The sequence below is a fragment of the Thamnophis sirtalis genome, unplaced genomic scaffold, assembly GCF_051295495.1.
Source record: "Thamnophis sirtalis isolate CommonGarterSnake01/CBP01778 unplaced genomic scaffold, rThaSir2_p1.2 scaffold_3, whole genome shotgun sequence".
Taxonomy (NCBI): Eukaryota; Metazoa; Chordata; class Lepidosauria; order Squamata; family Natricidae; genus Thamnophis; species Thamnophis sirtalis.
Window position 1 is genome coordinate 26,127,589 of NW_028261383.1, and position 22,616 is coordinate 26,150,204.

The 22,616-nt window shown below is 45.6% G+C and overlaps 1 protein-coding gene across 1 annotated transcript in view; it reads left to right on the plus strand.

Moving 5' to 3' along the window:
* The window catches only part of LOC106545859 (complement C4), a 93,656-nt gene that overhangs the window by 52,252 nt on the left and 18,788 nt on the right, over positions 1-22,616 (plus strand). The window contains exons 20-32 of the mRNA XM_087711607.1: positions 628-767; positions 1,113-1,322; positions 3,100-3,151; positions 7,130-7,219; positions 10,532-10,735; positions 11,802-11,877; positions 13,304-13,460; positions 13,604-13,744; positions 16,024-16,195; positions 17,276-17,463; positions 19,225-19,383; positions 19,730-19,789; positions 21,374-21,467. Coding sequence (XP_087567733.1) covers positions 628-767; positions 1,113-1,322; positions 3,100-3,151; positions 7,130-7,219; positions 10,532-10,735; positions 11,802-11,877; positions 13,304-13,460; positions 13,604-13,744; positions 16,024-16,195; positions 17,276-17,463; positions 19,225-19,383; positions 19,730-19,789; positions 21,374-21,467 — 1,743 coding nt within the window. The remainder of the gene's footprint in view (positions 1-627; positions 768-1,112; positions 1,323-3,099; positions 3,152-7,129; positions 7,220-10,531; positions 10,736-11,801; positions 11,878-13,303; positions 13,461-13,603; positions 13,745-16,023; positions 16,196-17,275; positions 17,464-19,224; positions 19,384-19,729; positions 19,790-21,373; positions 21,468-22,616) is intronic.

Genomic DNA, 22,616 nt, shown 5'->3' on the forward strand with positions numbered 1-22,616 from the left:
ACTTTCGTGGAAATACAGGTATCAGAGTCCATCAAACAGTCCAAGTCATACACGGATAAGACACTCAGTGATCAATGTCTTTCAGTTAAGGATAATCCAAATAACATAGTCCATAATCATACAAGCAGTCTGATATTCAAAGTTTGCTAGCAGTTGCAAAACTTACAATAGCTCACGGCACTTTCTAACAGCCAGTTTCCAAAACACCCAGATCAGATCAGCCCAGCATCTAACAAACAGGGAGCTAACAGTCATTCTGGCTCCCTCTTATGGCCGATTGAGGAAACAGCAACCAATCACATTTTACAGTATGAATTAAAGAAACAGGTACAGCATTGTTACATGATTTATGTATTGCCAACCCAACCGTTAGATTATATTCCTAACAAGTCTGATCCACCTTCAGGGCCTTTGTAGATTTCTCCACCCCCATTTCTACCTGTATCAGGATCTTCCCAGTCAAACGGAGGCTTTTCAGTTCAATATTTAAACTTCCCGTACCATACTTGTGTTTCCTTAGCTCCATGCCTTGCTTATTTCTTTTTTTATTTGTTTGTTTAGTAATGGAGTTCCATTATTATCCAGCTGCTTCTCTTTGCTAACGTTGAGTTCTCCCTGTGTTTTTAGGGATTTGCGTTTCAGAACCTTTCAAAATTACAGTCTTCCAAGACTTCCACATTTCTCTCCGGCTGCCCTACTCCGTGAAACAGTTTGAACAGATAGAGCTTCGTCCAGTCTTATATAACTACCTGCCTGATCCACTCAACGTAAGTGATGTGCAAATCCATACAACGATGCGAAAAAAATACTGCAGATTAATATTAATAGGATGGAACCAGATCGGTTTCTAGAGTATTGGGTTTTGTAGGCATTGAATTAGAAAAGGAATGTAGATTCTATTCTATATTGGAATATAGAATGGCGGAAGAACAAGTGGTCATAAATCTAGGAAAAACACCCACACCCCGTAATTTAGAAAAATAAGGACAAGCAGAAATGTACGAGTCACTATCTCAGTTTCAGTATCAGAGCCGCTGCTTGGTTGTTCTTGGAAAAGATGTTTAATATTTGAACAGATCTTGTTTCTCTTTTCTTTTCTTTTTTTGACGTAGGTCTTGGTATATCTGGAGCCGGTGGAAGGCATCTGTTCCCCAGCAACATTTGGACCAGCACGGAAACGGAAGGTGGAGGTGCCAGGGAACTCCGCAATTCCTGTGCCCTTCGTTCTGGTGCCCACGGGGGCGAATGACATACCCATCACTATTATTGCTGCTGGCGAATGGGGAATAGGGGACAAGGTTTCCAAGAAGTTACGGGTCGAGGTAAGAAGCTTCACTTACAGCACGCAGGGTAACAAGTGCCCCATAATCTTGCTCCACGTGAGAAAGGGTGTTAAGTCAGGATAAGGAATCTTCCAAAAATCACAAAACTGTGCCTCATTTATTTTGGCCATGTCACATTTTACTGGAGGAACCAAGTATGTTAGGAAAGGTTAGCTGGGGTAGTGGGGGAGGAAACCAGGCCGCCAAAGAACAAGGTGGCTGGACACCATTAAAGCTGACACCAGCCAGAGTGTAAAACATTTTTTTAAATAGAGCAAGATTGGAAGATGTGGAGAGACCTGGCTCATAGAATTGCCAAGAGACAGACATAACTGAATTGATAACTACTACTACTACTTCTTCACCTTCTCCTTCTCTCCTGCCCCCTCCTTCTACTACTCCCCCCTCCTCTTCTTCCGCCTCTTCTTTTTCTTCTTCCTCCTCCTCTTCTTCTTCCTCCTCTTCTTCCTCTTCCTCTTCCTCCCCTTTTTCTTCTTCCTCTTCCTCCTCCTCTTCTTCTTCCTCTTCCTCTACTTCCTCCTCCTCCTCTTCTTCCTCCCCCTCCTACTACTCCCCCTCCACTTCTTCTTCCTCCTCTTCTTTTTCTTCTTCTTCCTCCTCTTCTTCTTCTTCCTCCTCTTCCTCCTCCTCCTCCTTTTCTTCTTCCTGTTCCTCTTCTTCCTCCTCCCCCTCTTCCTCCCCTCCCCCTCTTCCTTCTCCTCCCCTCCCCTCCTTTTCTTCTTCCTCCTCCTTCTCCTCCTTCTCCTCCTCTTCCTCCACTTCCTCCTCTTCTTCTTCCTCCTCCCCCTCCTTTTACTACTCCCCCTCCTCTTCTTCTTCCTCCTCTTTTTTCTTCTTCCTCCCCCTCTTCTTCCTCCTCTTCTTCCTCCTCTTCCTCCTCCTCCCCCTTTTCTTCTTCCTGTTCCTCTTCTTCCTCCTCCCCCTCTTCCTCCTCCTCCCCCTCCCCTCCTTTTCTTCTTCTTCCTCCTCCTCCCCCTTCTCCTCCTCCTCTACTTCTTCCTCCTCCCCTCCTCCTCCTTCTTCTTCTCCTTCTCCTTCTTCATGATTATCATCATCAAGTCTTCTCCAAGCCAAGGATTAAATTTGCCTTTTGAAAGGGATGCTGCCTGGTATACTGCCAAAGTCAGAGGAAGGAGGATCAGAAATGGCCAGGAAATCCTGGCTGATTCCAAATTCAAAACCCCATCACCAAATTCACACAGCAACTTTTATAGAGTTTTTCTGGATTAGAGATGAGGAGATGCAAATATCCCGCAGCTTTTATGCAAAATCCTCCAGATGGATGACCACATTTGCTAGTTGTGCCTAGATTTACTGTGCCCATTTGCTTCACAAATACCGTTCATCTTTTATCACTTGATAATAATAATAATAATAATAATAATAATAATAATAATAATAATAATAATAGCTACGTAATCCTGCCACAGAAAAATTGGAACTGAAAGGGAACTAGAAGGAACTAAAGATTGAAATTAAAGGAGAAGAAGGTTCAAACTCGAGTTTGCTTCTTTATAGATTCAATTCTTCATAAAGTTCTTTTCTTTTTTCTTTATTATTTTTTCTTTCTTTTCTCTTTTTCCATTTCCTTTATTTCTTTCCTTTCTGCACCTTCTACTTCGTCTTTTTATCCTTTTAGGGTTTTTTTAGTTTGATAGATTTGCTTTTATTGTTGTAATTATAATTCTTAATAAAAATATGATTACAAAAAAAAAGAACATGATGCTTAGCCACATCATTTCTTCTCCCTTTTCAGAAAGAGGGTGCCATCAGCGTAGAAGAATATACCATTCCTCTTGATAACCAAGGTAAGACATTGTGTCAGTGGTAAAAAATTTATTTACTACTTCAGCGAATAGCTGCGCAAAAATTGGGATTCACTACTCCAGAATAGCACTTAAGTCCTTTCCAATACAGTCCTTGACTTACGGCCACAGTTGAACCCCAAATTTGCAATGCTAAGTGAAATGGTTGTTAAGTGAGCTAAATCGAGTTTGACACCCCCGATCTAGTGACCTGTTGGCTCATCCTTATAAAAAAATATTTCCTTATCAGATTTCTGAACGCCTTCAACAGTGACAGAACTTGTAATTTAAATGTTCTTAAAAGTTCAGATATTCATTCAGAAATGCATCTGCCTTAGAAATGCGTCATGTTTAGCGCAGTCAAACATCAGCACAAGAAACCTTTTAGGTTATTTTTTATCATGTCCTAAAACTCTTCCATAAAATGTTTTATAAAACTAGCCAATTTTTAATCCCATGAGATTCATGGTTCCCAGATTTGGGAAGCATTTTGTAAATTAGACCATTTGAAGTACTTTGATTCAAAAAGTTTTACCGTGTGGTGCACCATTTCACCCAATTAAAGGTCGGATGGCATGGCATGGCATAGAATTCTTTATTGGCCAAACATGATTGGAGACTCTAGAAATGACAGGAATCAGAGTTTTCATAGTATATAGCAGGGGTAGTCAACCTTTTTATACCTACCGCCCACTTTTGTATCTCTGTTAGTAGTAAAATTTTCTAACCGCCCACTGGTTCTACAGTAATAGTGATTTATAAAGTAGGGAAGTAACTTTACGTTATAAAATTTATAAAGCAGAGTTACAGCAAACCCCTACCGCCCACCATGAAAGTTGGAACGCCCACTAGTGAGGGACCAGGTTGACTACCACTGGTATATAGCCATGATGGCAAACCTATGGCATGCATACCTAAAGTGGCACGCAAAGCCATTCCTCTTCTGGGTGTCAGGCACCACTCCATTACATAATTAGGAAAGAAGACTAAGAGACTCCATGGGTTGGAAATCAAAAGTACTTTTACTAATTATAAATGGTAAGCGAGCAGTAGCAAAGCAAAGTCTGCTTAATTTGGCGCGAAAGCAATTGATATATAGAATAGCCCGTTCCCCCCCCCCTTAGGATCAAAGCTCCAGTCCAATCATAAGTCCTTCAAGTGTCAGGTGTGAGATAACTTCAAAAAGACAGGCCGAAAGATGGAATGTCGAGGCCGTTGATGCAGGCGGGAAACACACACGCACGCGCAATCCCAACGTCTGGTACATCCTAAAACATTCCTCCAGCACATCAATTAACCCCTCCCAAATACCAGCCCCCCCTTCCCGTTCCATGGCAGCTGAAGCAACAGCAAGGCAGAAGCTGACATCCGGCCGTCCCCCGGAAAAAGGCTGTCAGGCCTGGAAGAAAAAACAAACAGAACAGACAAACGACAAAACACAAAAAGAAGAGGGAGGGGAGAAAAGACAAGGCTTGTCGGGATAAGCAGCATAAAATTTCTGTAGCAGGCGGGGAGCACGAACGTGGGATTTATCAACCCATTCCGTGTGGGAGGGGGGAAAGTGCTTCCAAGCCACCAGGTATTGGATGCGATTACGGTGCCTGCGGGAATCAAGAATTTCACGAACTTCAAAATGACGTTCCCCATCAATCAGCAACGGAGCAGGCGGAGGTTCATCTGGGGGGCGTAAGTGGGAAACCCGAACAGGCTTGATGAGGTTGATGTGGAACACCGGGTGGATTCGGTTGAGGTGTTTGGGCAATTGTAAACGAACAGAAACAGGATTGATGACTTTCACAATAGGGAAAGGGCCAACATACTTGGGTCCTAATTTCTTCGACTTCTGTGTAGTGTGCAAGAATTTCGTGGACAAATACACCAAATCCCCAAGGCGGTATTCGTAGGGCTGAGAGCGTTTTTTATCGGCTTGCTTCTTATGGGCCTTATGGGCAGCGTCCAAAGTGGAAAGAGTCAGAGGCCAAATGCGACTGAGATGCTCACTCCAGTCCGCAACTGAAGGAACCTGTGGTTGGTCAGTAGGCAATTCGGGAATAGGAACAAAATCTTGGCCGTAAACGACCCGAAAAGGGGTGAACCCCGTGCTGGAGTGAACCGAGTTGTTGTAGGCCACCTCAGCATGCGGTAACAAGTCGACCCAATCGTCTTGTTGATAATTGATGAAACAACGTAAATATTGCTCAAGGACGGAATTTGTACGTTCACAGCCGCCATTAGTCTGAGGATGGTAGGCGGAGCTAAGGCCCTGGGCGGACCCAATGCGTTTGAGAAATTCCTTCCAAAAAGTAGATGTGAATTGGACCCCACGATCGGAGATAATACGGTCGGGAACCCCATGCAAACAGTAGATGTGTGAAATGAACAGTTTAGCCAACGCCTTGGCGGAAGGAATTTTGTGACAAGGCACGAAATGAACTTGCTTGGAAAACAAATCAGTGACCACCCAGATAACGGTATGCCCCTGACTTTCGGGAAGCTCAACAATAAAGTCCATAGAAATCTCCTTCCAAGGGGCAACCGGGCGAGTGACGGACTGGAGTAGTCCCTGCGGTTTCCCCGGCGGTTTCTTGGCGGTAGCGCAAACTGGGCAACTGGCCACATAAAGTTCAATGTCCTTTTTTAAAGAGGGCCACCAGAATTGTCGCTTCACGAGATGCAAAGTTTTTACGAAACCAAAATGACCCGCCAATCTGGAGTCATGAGCGCGACGAAGGACGACAAGTCGTAGGGATGCGGGGATGTATAATTTAGCACCAATCCATGGTAGATCGTCCCTCATGGTGCACTCGTCCCGATGGTTCAGAAACCAGTCGTCTTGAGGAAGAGCTTTTTTAAGGTCAGGCGGGCTGGGCTCATGTAGAGAAAGGTCGGGAGGTCCTACTCCACTGGAATCCGCACCTCCAACGGCCCCCTCCTCCTCTCTGATCGGAGAAGACATTATCTCCCTTCTCGGTAGACGTAAATCTCCTGGAAAGGGTTTCTTTTTTCAGACTTTGCTTCTTGTCAGGCACCACTCCATTACATAATTAGGAAAGAAGACTAAGAGACTCCATGGGTTGGAAATCAAAAGTACTTTTACTAATTATAAATGGTAAGCGAGCAGTAGCAAAGCAAAGTCTGCTTAATTTGGCGCGAAAGCAATTGATATATAGAATAGCCCGTTCCCCCCCCCTTAGGATCAAAGCTCCAGTCCAATCATAAGTCCTTCAAGTGTCAGGTGTGAGATAACTTCAAAAAGACAGGCCGAAAGATGGAATGTCGAGGCCGTTGATGCAGGCGGGAAACACACACGCACGCGCAATCCCAACGTCTGGTACATCCTAGAACATTCCTCCAGCACATCAATTAACCCCTCCCAAATACCAGCCCCCCCCCTTCCCGTTCCATGGCAGCTGAAGCAACAGCAAGGCAGAAGCTGACACTGGGTTTCTGGTGTGCGGATGTGTGCAACGATCAGCTGTTTTTTTCCGCATGGACCAGTGACGGAAATTGGAAGAGCTGGTCTTCCGGTTTCTGTTGTACGTATGTACGGAGGCAGCTGATCATCGCCCACGCATGCTTGCCAGTAACAAGAAGGCAAGCTGGCTGGTGCACATGCCAGAAACTGGAAGTTCATTTCCCAGCCTGTGCATGCCCATTCTTCTGGGGCGCGTCCCTAGTGAGCGCGCAGACTCCCTTCCCAGTGAAGTTCGCCATCCCTGGTATATAGTTTCCACTGGCATGAAAACGAAAAGTTAGACAGCTATTACACTTAGCCACTAAAAAATTCTTCTGGGGGGGGGAGGGCTCCTTCTACACCTGTTCCAACATCTGGCATGTCTGGTTGAAGGATGTTATTTCTGATGGGGAAGGAAGCTATCAGAGGCACAATTTCTAAATGGTTTGCCAGGGCTTTAGGAGATGCTGCATTGGGGCAATATAGTGAGTTATTTTTTTTTTTTTACCATCCTTTGTTTGGATTAGGTGACCTCATCAGATCTGTGACGATTTCAGGCGACTTGCCATCCAACGCCATTCCTGATGGAGACTTCAAGATGAGTGTCCGTCTAACAGGTGAAGAGCAAATTTGAGGGTTTTTATGCCAAGCCGGCTTAGCTTTCTATTCACTACCAGGTCTGCAGTGGTGTCATTTCAGATAAGCTTCTGCAATTGGGACCTCTTAATAGAATAATAGCATAATACAGTTGGAAGGGACCTTGGAGGTCTTCTAGTCCAACTCCCTCCTCAAACAGTACATCAGTGGTTCTCAACCTGTGGGTTGGGACCCCTTAGGGGGGTCGAACGACCCTTTCACAGGGGTTGCCTAAGACCATCGGGAAACAGATACTTTCGATGGTCTTAGGAACCGAGACACCAATAATGGTTGGGGGCAGTGGTGGGTTTCAAAAAAATTTGGAACCTACTCTGTGGGTGTGGCCTCCTTTGTGGGAGTGGCTTGCCAGCCATGTGACCTGGTGGGAGTGGCTTGCCGGCCATGTGTTTTCTCTCTCTCTCTCTCTCTCTCTCTCTCTCTCTCTCTCTCTCCCTCTCCCTCTCTCCTTCCTTTTGTCTCTCTGTCACTTTTTTCTTTTTTCTTTCATCTCTCACTCTTTTTCTTTCTTTCTTTCTTTCTTTATTTCTCTTTCTTTCTGTGTGTGTGTCAGTCTGCCTGTGTGTGTGTGTATGTGTGTGTCAGTGGTGGGTTTCAATTTTTTTTGGAACATCTTCTGTAGGTGTGGCCTGCTTCCGGGTCCACTGGTGGAACTTCTTCTAACCAGTTCGGTAGATTTGACGAACCGGTTCTACCGAATAGGTGCAAACTGGTAGGAACCCACCTCTGGTTGGGGGTCACCACAACATGTGGAACTGTATTAAAGGGTCGCAGCATTGGGAAGGTTGAGAACCACTGCACTATACCATTTCAGACAAACGGTTGTCCACTTTCTTCTTCCAACTCCAGTGTTGGAGCATTCACAACTTCTGGAGGCAAGTCGTTCCACTGATTAATTGTTCTAAATCACAGGAAATTTCTCCTTAGTTCTAGGTTGCTTCTCTCTTTGATTAGTGTCCGCGATCCAAGTAAGGGCACCCATTGAAAGCAGAAGTCCGAGGCAGGTAGATTCCTGAAAGAACCATTTATTGGGTACAACATATGGGCACAACTGGTGAAAACCAACTCTGAAAGTTCCCACAGTTTTCACCTAATTAAAAAGTGAAAGTTCCCCCTTCCCCCACCCCCACTCTTCAGTCCCATTGTCCAATAGAGGTGCAGGTCGGTTGCTTGGTTACTGCTCCATTTCTTCCCCACTACCTGTTGAAATGTCAAGGAAAACTTTTTTGTTTTGACTACAAAACCCAGCTAACTGTTACACACACACACACATATATACACACAAACAGAGAGAGAGAGAAACACACACACACCTGTCTTCTGGCAACCCTGAAGCCGTAAAGATGGCCTCATTCAGGTTCACTTCAGGGTTGACAATTAGTTTCTATCCATTGTTTCTTGTCCTGCCTTCAGGTGCTTTGGATAATAATTTTGTCCCCTCTTCTTTGTGGCGACCCCTTAGATATTGGAACACTGCTATCTTGTCACCCCTTGCTGCTTCTTTTCACTAGATTAGACACACCCAATTCCTGCAACCATTCTTCATATATTTTTAGCCTCCGGTGTTGCCCTAATCGTCTTTATTGCTCTTCAAAAATATTGGCCTATGATTTCCCTTTCGTTGCTGACCTTGGGAATACTTCCTTGGGAATAGTTGGAGGAATCATTCCACCCTGCTGCAGGACATGAGATTGGAGAAAGCTGATTTAGCTTTTGATGGGTTTTTTTTTAGATATTCTTTAGATGCTAACTGTATATTGTTCTGCTGCAGTGGTGGGATTCAAATAATTTACCAACCAGTTCTCTGCCCTAATGACCAGCTGGGCAGGGCTCAACACTATCCCCTGGCCATTCAATCCTATTTTAAAAGTGAAGCTTCTAAGAAGAAGCTTCCATTGGACTTGTCAGGATTTCCTTTACGGCTAGTCCTTGACCTACGACCACAATTAGCCCATTGCGAAGTGGTACGGTCATAAAGTAAGTCACCGCATGACCATTCCCTACGAAGCCCCATTCTGTGCTACCATCGTTTTAGTGAATCCAGATTCCTCCATGGACTTTGCTTGTTGCACTGGCAAGCTTGCAAATGGCAATCACATGACCCCAGTGAAAATGCAGCCGTCATAAGTACAGGCCAGTTGCCAAGTGTCTGATTTGCAGTTGGGTAACCATTAAGAGGGACGTGGTGGCTCAGTGGCTAAGGTACTGAGCTTGTTGATCAGAAAGGTTCGAATCCCTAGCACCATGTAACAGAGTGAGCTCCCGTTACTTGTCCCAGCTTCTGCCAACCGAGCAGTTGGAAAGCACATAAAAATGCAAGTAGAAAAATAAGTACCACCTTTGGTGGGAAGGTAACAGCGTTCCATGTGCCTTCAGCATTTAGTCATGCCGGCTACATGACCACGGAGGCGTCTTCGGACAGCGCTGGCTCTTCGGCTTTGAAATGGGGATGAACACCGCCCCCTAGGGTCGGGAACGACTAGCATATATGTGGGAGGGGAACCTTTACCTTACCTCATTTGTCGGCTGTGACCAGGGGGGCATTTGCCCAGGTTCGCCTGGTGCACCAGTTGCGTCCCTACCTGAACCAGGAGGCACTCACAACAGTCACTCACGCCCTCGTGACCTCAAGACTGGACTACTGCAATGCGCTCTACATGGGGCAGCCCTTGAAGAGCATTCGGAGACTTCAACTGGTCCAGAATGCGGCCGTGCGAGCGATTGTGGGTGTACCTCGATACATCCATGTTACACCTATCCTCCACGAGCTGCACTGGCTTCCAATCGGTCTCCGGATACACTTCAAGGTGCTAGTTATTACTTATAAAGCCCTTCATGGTATTGGACCTGGGTACTTGAGAGACCGCCTGCTGCCAATTACCTCCCAAAGACCCATTAGATCGCACAGGGTCGGCCTCCTCCGGGTTCCATCCACCAGCCAATGCCATCTGGCTACGACCCGGGGGAGGGCCTTCTCTGTTGCAGCTCCGGCCCTTTGGAACGAACTCCCCGCGGAGATTCGGACCCTCACCTCTCTCCCTGCTTTCCGAAAAGCCGTTAAAACCTGGCTGTGTCGGCAGGCCTGGGGTTGATGAGCTCCCCTCCCCTCTCGACAGGTGTGGTTGTTGGTCATTTTAAATGTCTATTTTGTACTTGTATGTTTCCCCTTCCCGTTTAAGTTGTTCGCCGCCCTGAGTCCCTTTTAGGGAATAGGGCGGCATATAAATAAAATAAAACTTAAACTTAAACTTAACCCTTTCTTCATCTTCACACAGGATCAATCCCTGCTGACACCCTTCAGAGTTCTTTGGATCCCGACGGCATCTCCTCCCTGCTGCGGGTGCCACACGGATGTGCGGAACAGACCATGGTGTTGATGGCCCCTGCGGTCTCCGCCATGCAATACTTGGACCAGACGGAGCAGTGGCTCCTCCTGAAACCGGAAAGCAAAGAAGTGGCCCTGGCCAACCTCCGCACAGGTAGCTATGACACACACAGGGAGGATGGGCTGCCTGATCCTTAGGAATAACGAGAACATCGGAGGGGATACCCCTTGGGCCGTATCAGCTGATAAATTGAAAAGGAGCACCAGCAGTAATTGATTAACGTCTGTATCATCACCTTACTGGCTTTTCGTGGAGCCGAACTTGGCAACTTTAAGGCTTGTGGACTTCAGCTCCCAGAATCCGTCAGCTAGCCGTGTTAGCCGGGGAATTCTTGGAGTTGGAACAGTGGTGGGATCCAAATAATTTAACAACCGGTTCTCTGCCCTAATGACCAGCTGGGTAGGCATGGCTCGGTGGTCATGTGACTGAATGGGCATGGCCAACTTGACGTCACTCATGTCGATGGGGCCTTCGCCTTAGCTGTTACAGAAAGAGGCAGTTTCTGTAAGCAGGGCAATAAAGATTAGGCTAGAAATAACACCAGAGTGTTTCCTTCCTGCCTTCCTTACAGGATTAGCCCTGTAAAGCGGAAAAAAAACAAAAGGAGATTTCTTCCAACAACCGGTTCTCCAAACTGCTTAGAAAGTTAACCACCCATTCTTCCGAATAGGTGCAAACTGGTTGAATCCCATCACTGTTGAAGTCCACACGTCTTAGTGTTATCAAGTTTGGAGACCCCTGTCTTGGAGCAATGACCAACTGATAATGTTCTATTTAATCAACAATTCTCTATTAAATGAGCCTGGTCAAATCCTTCCTCTAGCCCAGGGATCCCCAACCTGTGAACCGCAGCCATGAGGGGTTTGCACCTGGACTGCGGAAACATCCGGCAAACGCACACCCTCCAAGTGAGCGGCAGGCATGCATACATGCCGCTTGTGCAAATGGAGCTACATACATACATGTTTTCCAGATGCTCCATCCTCTCCCCCCACCCACCGGTCCACAAAGTCAGAAACATTGGGGAAGTCTGGTCTAGCCTGTGCAACAGGAAATGGTGTAAGCCCTCAATTGAAAGTGTATGCAGATAGCAAACCAGTCTTTCTCCTTCTCAAAAAGCACCATTAAGTTCTTCTCTCTTTCATTGTTTGCGTTGCAGGCTATACTAGAATCCTCACTTATCGGAAAAATGATGGGTCTTATGGAGCTTGGATCGACACCCCCAGCAGCACCTGGTAAGAGCCGTGCAAAAGAGCTTGGGTGTCAGCCACAGGGAAGTGTCATAGAGTTGGGAGATGCCATAGAGATCTAACCCTATCTATGCTCAGGGTGGAGAAAGTCACCATGTCATATGGCTGCCTGTTTCACTGACTGATAGCTCTGTTTGCCAAGTGTGAGGAGAGTGTTTCCTTCCTGCCTTCCTTACAGCCCTGTAAAGTGGGGAAAAAACAAAATGAGATTTCTTCAGGATAACTGGTTCTTTTGGACCAGTGAACAGTCCAGCAAATACAGAATAACAGAGTTGGAAGGGATTTTAAGCTTTATTACTCCCAAGTCGACCTTTGTTCCTTAGCTGTTCCCTTGGTCTGGCAACTAGAAACAGGCTCCAGCTGTTCGTCTGCTTCACTGATGTCTGACTCCGAAGGCAGACGGCCCTGGCCCGCTCTCTGCCTCCGATGCAGAGCACTCATCAGAGCCTTCCCCAGACTCCAGGACTGGCCCATGTTCCTCCCGAACCTCCTCACTATCTGAATCGGCTGCTGGTGGGCCGCAACACTTTCAAGATGATGATGATGATGTTATCCATTCAGTCGTGTCTGACTCTTGGAGACTCTATGGGCCACGTCTATCCACATCTTCCGTTCTTTCAATTCTTGGAGCTGTTTTATGCTGTGGCTGGTGTCCAGCTACCATGTTCTTTGGTGGCCTGGTTTCTTTTTACTGCTAATCCTTCCAAACACACATTCATTTGCTTTCTCCAGTGAGTAACAGCTCACATCACCCCCCTAGTAATCTTAGCATGACCTCGTTAATGACCAATTGAATATTTAGGAGGTGCAATTTGTATGTTATAATGACTTGACAAGATATTAAAGTTCTACTTCCTAGGTCAAGGGTGTCAAAATCAAGGATCCTGCCTGCAGGGTGCTTTGATCTAGCCCACGGGGCTAGGAAACAGTGAAGGACTGGCCTGTAGTGCCTCTGGAAGCGAAAACAGGCTCCCGAGCTCCATTTTCACTGGCAGTGGGTTGCAGGAGGCCGTTGCAGCCAAAAACGGAGATCGGGAGCCATTTTTGTTGGCAGAGTGTTTGGGCCACCGACACGAATGACATTGAGCAGGCCAAGCCCCCCCCCCAAGGTCAAGCACAACCCAGATGCGGCCCTCAAAGGAATTAAGTTTGAGACCCCTGTTCTAGGTGGTTCTCCTCTTTGGTCCGTCTGAGCCGAGTCTTCTCAGAATTTCAAGTTCTTGGCTGTCACTTCAAGGGAGCTAGAAGCAGTAATCCAAGGTGCTCCTTGTTACCGAAAACAGTTATTCAAAAGGTCCTCTTCTCCTGCTCCCATCACATCAGCCTCCCTTTTAAACTGGGTTGCCTGCTGGTGTCCCCATCCACACTTCCAGGAGTCATGAGAGTTTACGCCTTTCGCTTTTTGCTTTAGGCTCACAGCTTTTGTGGTGAAGATTTTGTCCCTGGCTCGGATCTACCAGGACGTGGAAAATGCGGGGATCCGGGGATCGGTGCAGTGGATTCTGGAACAGCAACAGAGCGATGGCTCTTTCACGGACTCTCACCCTGTCTACCACCGAGAGATGCAGGTGAGGTCTTAGCTCCCTCCAGTTTGACTCATTTCTCCACTTCTTTTTGCACACGTACAAAGGCGACCTCTCGTGCCTCAAAATTCATCCTGATGTTCTGGTCCTCGTCCTTGAGCTTTTCTTTTTTTTCCCCTTCTCTCCAGGGCGGTTTGGGTGGCCTCCGTGGCGGGGTCTCGTTGACAGCCTTTGTCACCATCGCCCTGAAGCAAGCTTTACCTTTGTATGAAGTCAAAGAGGAGGACGACGAGGCAGAAAGGCAGAAACAGGAGCAGCTGAGCCGACTGGTACCCACCACTGCACTTTGCCATGTGAAAACGTTGCTATATAGGGCATGGAATCCGGGAGCCTGAAAAGCTCCACATTTTTCTTTAAAAGGGAAAGAAAGTTACTAGTCCCCATGAAGGTTGCAGCCAGTGGGCAGTTTGCATGTGCTAAAGCCCGAGTAGAATTATGTACTATGAGTTGTTTTGACCTGGGCTTCCCCAAACCACGAGCCGACTCCTTGTCCTGACAAAAAAACCCTTTTCATTAAGTTACTGTGAATTCCTCTCATTCACATCCAGCAAAGTCTTTCAAGGGAGGATTTACAGTCACAGACCTTATCTGGCTTGGAGAGCTGACAGGCTGATATCTTCAAAACTTGTCAAGGAGCCTCGGAGAGTCACGAACCAACTAAGCGAACTAATTGTCTCCTGCAAACTCCACTCCCCTTTCGTTCCTCTTTTATTTCCTCTGGGAGGGGCCATTCATCGTACCATCGTTTGGTAGCCTTACTCCCAAATCGACCCCTGTTCTTTAGCTGTTCCCTTCGTCTGGCAACTCTGTGCATGCGCACACTGGGAACAGGCTCCAGCTGTTCGTCTGCCTCACTGATGTCTGACTCTGAAGGCAGCTGATAACTGTCAGACGGCCCTGGCCCCCTCTCTGCCTCCGACACAGAGCCCTCATCAGAGCCTTCTCCAGACTGGCCCATGTTCCTCCCCAACCTCCTCTCTGTCTGAATCTGCTGCCAGCTCCAGTGGCCGGTGGCGGCCATAACAAGAAAAGGGATTAAGAATATTAGAGTTCCCTGGTTTAAATATTATTATATAAAATAGCTTTTACTGATCCCTCTCTTCTATAGAAAAAATGAGAAACTAGGATTGGAGACTCAGTTCTCAATTAAAACTCCTTCCTCAAGTTTGTTTCTCTGGTTGGGTCACTCTGATCCTTTTATACACACATTGGAAGCAACTGCCTGCCTCACGTTACCCTTTGTCTACCACACCAATGTTTCTGAACGTCAGCAATTTTAAGATGCGTGGACTTCAACTTCTAGAATTCCTCAGTGAACATTCTGGATTCATCAGTCATTAGTCGTGCTGCCTGGGGAACTCTGGGAGTTGAAGTCCACGTATCTTAATGCTGCCGAGGTTCCAAAAAAACTGCTCTATAGTTTAATAGCAAAAATTAACAACAACAACCGAGTCTGCGCATCTGTCTGATTATATGATGATGCAACTGTGGTGGGACTAATCTCTTGGGTGGGGGAATGAATCTGCCTATCGAGATGAGGTGGAACAGTTGCTTGTGTGGTGTAGAGACAATAACTTGATCCTTAACACAAATAAGACCAAGGAGTTTATAGTGGACTATAGAAGGAGTAGATCAGACATCCAGCCGTTGCTCATCAATGGAGACCAAGTGGAGCTAGTGGCCAGCTTTAAGCTTCTGGGTGTTACCTTAAAACCTGACCTGGGGCACTCACGGTGCAGCACTAGTTAAAAGGGACCAGCCGAAAATATACTACCTGAGACTTCTCAGGAAACAACAACTGAATGAAAAACTGCTGTTGACCTTCTACCGCTGCACCATAGAGAGTATTTTAACTTACTGCACCTGTGTATGGTTTGCCAATTGCACAGTGGCAGATAGGACAGCACTCCAGAGGGTCAACGCCATTGCCCAGAGGATCATTGGTTGCCCTCTCCCCTCTTTGGAAGAGCTTTACAGCTCCCGCGGCCTTAATAAAGTCCAAACCTTTCTTAAAGATCCATCTCATCCTGGGCACTTTATTTTTTTTGAACTATTACCATCTGGCAGACGGTACAGGACAATAAAAACAATGGCAAATAGGCTGAAAAACAGCTTCTAACCCTGGGCAATAACCATATTGAATTCTTCAGAGTAGTGCAATATCGGGTTTTCAGTTTCAATTATAGAGAAAGTAAAGGATGTATGTTTGTGTTTTTATTTTTATAACTGTAATGTACACTGAGGATTTATTCATTCATTCATTCATTCATTCATTCATTCATTCATTCATTCATTCATTCATAGTATTTATATGCCGCTCACTCTCGAGAGACTCAGGCCAGCTTACAGATAAAAAAAGGAAGGGGGAACATACAAAAAAATAATATGGCGTTTAATTTCATCGTACCATGTGCAATGACAATAAAGTAAACTTAAGTTTTTACCAGTCCCATTAATTATTATTATTATTATTATTATTATTATTATTATTATTATTATCATTATTGAGGTCCCAAATTAGTCCCAATGTCATTTCCTTCTCTTCCAGAAAAATAGCTTGGAACGTGCAACGGCGTATCTTGCCACATCCCTGAGCGGTCAGTCCCTGGGGCCCTACCCCATGGCCATCAGCAGCTACGCCCTCGCATTGGCTTCTCAGGACAAATCCGCCATTGCTCTCGCTGGCAGCCGCCTGATGGAACTTTCCTTGGAAGACACAAGTATTTTACCTCTTTCTCCAACTTCGTGACACACTGTTAGAAATACCTGTTCTGGGAATGTGTGTGTGTGTGTGTGTGTGTGTGTGTGTACACAATTTACAATCACAATTGAGCCCAACATTTCTATTGCTAGACAAGACCTCTGTTCAGTGAGTTTTGCCCCATTTTACGGCCTTTTTGGCCACATTTGTTAAGTGAATCATTGCCGTTGCTAAGTTAGTAACACAGTTGTTAAGTGACGGTGGTTAAGTGTGTTACTGACGTAACAGCTGTAGCAAGAAAGATCATAAAATGGGGCACAACTCACTTAACAAATGTCTCATTTCTTAGCGACATAAATTTGGGGCTCACTTGTGGTTGGAAGCTTAGGCCTACCTGTCATTTGAGCCTGGTTAGTGGTTACAGTATTTGTGTTTCGTGGGAGAGCATAAATGTGAGTTTGATTTGTTCTATGAACCATTGAGTTGTTTAATAGCTGGATGGGACGGGATGGATGGAGGGATGGATGGGATGAAGGGAGGGATGGAGGGAGGGAAGAAGGAAAGGGGTGGGATAGGAGGGAGGAATGGGATGGGATGGAGGAAGGGATGGAGGGAAAGAGGAAAGAAGGGATGGGATGGAATCACTGGTGGGTTCCAGCTGATACAGCCCGATACTGCTGTACCAGTAGTAGCTGGGAGCAGCTGACAGTGTAGTGGTATGGTGGCCGGTTTGGCCCACCTGCCTGCCCAGGTTCTATACCTGTTTTTATAGCAACCGGCTAATTGCGCATGTGTGCACCTGCGCAACCTTCGACAAGCAGCTGGGTGTCTCAGGGGCAGTGGAGTGCACATGCATGAACAGGATGCCTGGCCCCATGAGCAGCGTACCAGTAGCAATGGGGAGAGGAACTCACCACTGGATGGGATGGGATGGATGAATGGATGGGTGGATGGATGGATGGATGGAGAATGGAATGGAATGAAGTGAGTAAGTGAGTCAGTCAGTCAGTCAGTCAGTCAGTCAATCAATCAAAAACACACATTTAAGCATCACTTCTGCTTTGGCCTTAAACTCTGTTCTCTCTTTCTTGCCCTCCAGACAGCACTATGATATTCTGGTTAGCCGGTGAGGACCAGCGTACAAAGGTGCCTTCAGCTATCTCAGTGGAGGCCACAAGCTATGCCCTTCTCTACTTATTGAAGCAAAATAATGCTGCAGTAGCTGCCAAGGTGTCTCGGTGGCTGACCGAGCAGAGGAACTACGGAGGAGGATTCAGATCAACACAGGTACTGGCTGAACTTAGGAGGAATTTCCTGACAGAACAATTAACCAGTGGAACAACTTGCCTCCAGAAGTTGTGGGTGCTCCAACATTGGAAGTTTTTAAGAATAGGTTGGACAACCATTTGTCTGAAGTGGTGTAGGGTTTCCTGCCTGAGCAGGGGGTTGGACTAGAAGACTTCCAAGGTCCCTTCGAACTCTGTTGTTCTGTAACCCTTATCAGAAAAGGAATGAAAGCATGCTTGAATACAGAGTGGGAATGAGAGTTGGTTAAGGTCTGGAGGGGGTAAGAAGGATGGTTGTATGTGAGGCAAAAAGATGCTGGCTAAGGCCACTTTGGCCACTTTAAGCCTGGTGGACTTCAGCTTCCAGTATTCCCCAGCCAGCTTTGCTTAAAGTAGCCAAGGTTGTAGACCCCTGGCCTAAGGAATGGTCAAATAAGAGACAGCTGAGCCCACAACTACATAGTGGGCGGAGTAACTACCAGTAGGCTCAGAAGGGACTTTCCTCAGGTTCGTGGGCTGTAAAGAAGATGGTGGGAGAGTTGTACTTTCAGATTGCAAGATTAGGTTAATGTAGTGATGAAAGAAATGTCCTTCTGGGTTCGGCTCCAAGTGGGGAAAAAGACACTGGCGACATGGAGGCTGCTTGGAAAGATGGTTTATTGTTGGACAGGGCCACATGGCTTGAGCCCTGAACAGAAAAGGTGATCACATGCTTCAATGTTGGTGAAGAAAAAGAGAAGGGCTGAAGGAGGGGCTTGCTAGGTTTTTTATAACCTGTTTAGTCCCACCTCTCTGTTTCCTGTTCCTGTGTAAGAAATGTATTCTGATTGGTTGTCAGACTCCCATAGGGCCATGCAGGGGTAACTCTCTGGGCTGTGTTTTGAATCCAGGTTTAGTTGAGTTCTCAGATGCCATGTGGTCAGTTGAGTAAAGGGCCAATATTATCATGCCTTTACTCCCATCCCCCCTGGGGCTGCAGTGGAGAAGTCTTTATTATGTAAAAGGGACTAGCTTGGCCTTCTTAATGGCCCATTAACAGTGGGGATGGGCAGGAAGCTGCAGGCAACTATTCTGTCTTTTAAAACATGTTTCTTTCTTTTCATATCCAGAGAAATATTCTGCCTTTTCAATATTTCCTAGGATATTTCATTTTTCTGGGAGAGGGCTGGATGATAACTTCCCACAGTAGCCTTGCCATGAAGTAGAACTAGCTCATCTAGTTGCGTTTCCTGTCTAGCCCACTGGTATGGCTGACAATGGTCGGTTAAGATGATGGGACTGTTCCTGAGAAGAAGGATTGAACTTTAAAATGCCCCCCACCCCTTCCCTGTCGCGGTACAGGAGGCTGAGTAGGCCACGCCCACCCAGCAACCAGGCAGAGAACCGGTTGCTAAAATTTTGAATCCCACCCTTGATTGTAAGTCACTTTTTCTGTGCTGTTATAACTTTGAACAGTCACTTAATGGATGGTTGTACATTGAGGACTATCTGTGCAAGAACATTACGAGAGAAAATGTTTACAAAATACAGCGAAAACAGCACCTAAGAGAGAAATTGAATTCTGAGTGTTTAAACGAGCTGCGGATTTTGGTGGGTCAACAAATCTTCAGAAATTTGCAGAAGGATTCAGTGCGATGAGCGTGAGCCTCACAAAATACGGGTGACCTAGAAAGTGAATGATAGCCGCTATGTGTTGTTTTTTTATGTGGGTTTTCCAAAATCGTGTCAGGGTTCTGATTTCTATGGTGGCTTCTCTTCCCAGGACACAGTGGTGGCTTTGGAAGCCCTTTCCTCCTACTGGATCAGCACTTTCAAAGAGGAAGGGAATGAGCTCACCGTCTCTCTTACGGTCCCGGGAAGACACTTGCCTACTCAGATTTCCTTTGGAAGATCCAACGACCCGATCCAGGAAGAGCTTCAGGTACCCACGCTGACTTGGGTGTACGTGATGAGGAATGGAATAATATGGAGATGGGTATAAACCCATCCAGATCTTTCTACCGTCCAAGGTCCCTTCCAACTCTTATTCTGTGGCCAACTTCCAAAAACACTGATTTAAATGATATTGATAGCAATGTTCAAGTGGCAGATCTCGCAATTGGTTGTGTGTAAAAAAAGGGGGGAACAAGTCTGGCAATTAAGTTTCAAACTGTCTTTTGAGTTTATGTGTTTGCAAGGAAAATTATACTGTATATACAGTAGAATTTTGACAATGCTATTTTTGGTGTTATTCTACAGTGTAATTCTGTGGGGTTTTTTTCTTTCAGTTTTCTTTGGGAAAAGACATTGACGTAAAAGTGGAAGGGAAGGGGAAAGGAACTCTGACTGTAAGTAATTTCATACTATTATTATGACAAATATTGAATGACAACTGCTACGATTTTTACTATGATTAGAGACGGATACACAAGTAATCCTAGACTTACAACCACAATTGAGCCCAACATTTCTGTTGTTAAGAGAGATTTGCCCCATTTTAGGACCTTTCTTGCCACTGTTGTTAAATGAATCACTCCAGTTGATAAATTATTAGCACGGCTGTTAAGTGAATCTGGCTTCCTCAGTGACGATGCTTGTGAGAAGGTCACAAAAGGAGATCACATGACCTTGGGGCACAGCAACGGTCATAAACATGAACCAGTTGCCAAGCATCTCAGTTTTGATCATGTGACCATGGGGGATGCTGCAATGGTCATAAGTGTGAAAAACAGTCATAGGTCACATTTTTCAATGCTGTAGTAACTTTGAACGGTCACTAAAGGAACTGTTATAAGTTGAGGATTACCTGTAGTGGGCTTTTTCTCTTAGCCTCACAAAATAGGTAGAGGTAGTCACGGACTTAAAACCATTCATTAAATTTGCAGATGACACCAGGAATAGCCAACACTCCAGAAGATAGGATTAAGATACAGAAGGATCTTGACAGACTTGAACATTGGGCACTATCTAATAAAATGAAATTCAATGGTGACAAGAGTAAGGTTCTACATTTAGGCAAGAAAAACGAAATGCACAGGTACAGTATAGGTGGTACCTTGCTCAACAGTAGTAACTGTGAGAGGGATCTTGGAGTCCTAGTGGACAACCCTTTAAATATGAGCCATCCGTGTGCAGCAGCTGCCAAAAAAGCCAACACAGTTCTAGGCTACATAAACAGAGAAATAGAATCAAGATCACGTGAAGTGTTAATACCACTTTATAATGCCTTGGTAAGGCCACACTTGGAATACTGCATTCAGTTTTGGTCGCCACGATGTAGAAAAGATGTGGAGACTCTGAAAAGAGTGCAGGGAAGAGCAACAAAGATTACGGGACTGGAGACTAAAACATATGAAGAACAGTTGCAGGAACTGGGTATGTCTAGTTTAATAGAAAGAAGGACTAGGGGAGACATGATAGCAGTGTTCCAATATCTCAGGAGCTGCCAAAAAGAAGAGGGAGTCAAACTATTATCCAAAGCACCTGAGGGTAGAACAAGAAGCAATGGGGGGAAACTAATCAAGGAGAGAAGCAACTTAGAACTGAGGATAAATTTCCTGACAGAACAATTAATCAGTGGAACAGCTTGCCTCCAGAAATTGTGAATGCCCCAACACTGGAAGTTTTAAGGAAGATGTTGGATAGCCGTTTGTCTGAAATGGTATAGGGTTTCCTACCTAGGCAGGGGGTTGGACTATAAGACCTCCAAGGTCCCTTCCAACTCTGCTATTGTATTGTATTTACTGACCATTTGAAGTTGAACAGTGAACTGCACTGAAAAAAGTGACTTAGGATCGATCCCCACATTACAAGTCTGTAGAGATTCTCAGTCATCCAGAAGTTGCCAAGGTTGAAAAACATTATTCTAGCACAACTCAGCATCACCACTGAGGAAAGTGGGAAAGCTTCTCTTCTCTTCTTTATCCTTCCAGGTTCTCAAGCAGTTTCATGTTTTGGCTGTCCAGAACACCAGTTGTCAAACTCTTGGGTTAGAAGTGACCGTGAGCGGCTCCATTCGCCGAAATGGTACGTCAGGGATTGGGGATTTTGAATTATTTTTTTTAAATAATTGATTGGTGTTTTTCCCCTAAACAACATAGCTGGGCCAGACTGTTGCTTAGCAATAGCAGTAGACTTATATACCGCTTCATAGGCCTTTCAGGCCTCTCTAAGCGGTTTACAGAGTGTCAGCATATTGCCCCCAACAATCTGGGTCCTCATTTTACCCACCTCGGAAGGATGGAAGGCTGAGTCAACCCTGAGCCGGTGAGATTTGAACCGCTGACCTGCTGATCTAGCAGTAGCCTGCAGTGCTGCTTTTAACCACTGCGCCACCTTGCTAAGTCTACTGCTATTGCTATTGTTGCTTAACGTGAACTGCTTTGTAGAGAGAAATAGATGGCTTATAAATGCAATAAACAAATAAAAATACATAAAGTCCATGAATGGGAGGGAACTGATGCAAATTTGAGAGCTTAGTTACTCCTTTCCTCTCTCTTAGTTTGGGGTTAGCCTTCATCTGTTGTGCTTGTTACAATACACAACGATTGCTGTTTGGGAAGAATCATGTAGAACATGATTTGTTTATGGATGACTATCGTGTTTCCTCGAAAATAAGACATATTTTTATTTTATTTATAAGATACATTCTTATTTTCTTTTAACCCCCCCAAATAAGTGCTAGACCTTATTTTCGGGGAGGTCTTATTATTTTTGAGGTGCAGGAGGCGGCGAGTGTGGTCGCCTCACGACTGCTGCCGTGTTACAATATTTTCGAGGAGGGCTTATTTCAGGGAAGAGCTTATTTTAGCACATGCACTCAAAACCCGATTGGGCTTATTATCCGGGGAGGCCTTATTTTCAGGGAAACGGGGTAGTTTTACACAAAGGGCTAGACCATGGTTTAAATGTTGGGTTGTTTAGGCAAAAACCAAGTGAGCCACCTTATGTTTTTAGCCATGTCAGAGAAATGGATGTCTAGTGTCTTCTCCAATGTTGGAGCACCCGTAACTTCTGAGGGCAAGCCGTACCACTGGTTGATTGTTCTGTCAGGAAATCCCTCTTTACTTGTAGGTTGCTTTTCTCCTTGATTATTTTCCATCTGTTGCTTCTTCTCCTGCCTTCGGGGACTTTGGAGAATAGTTTGCCGAGGAGCCGAGGTGGCGCAGTGGTTAA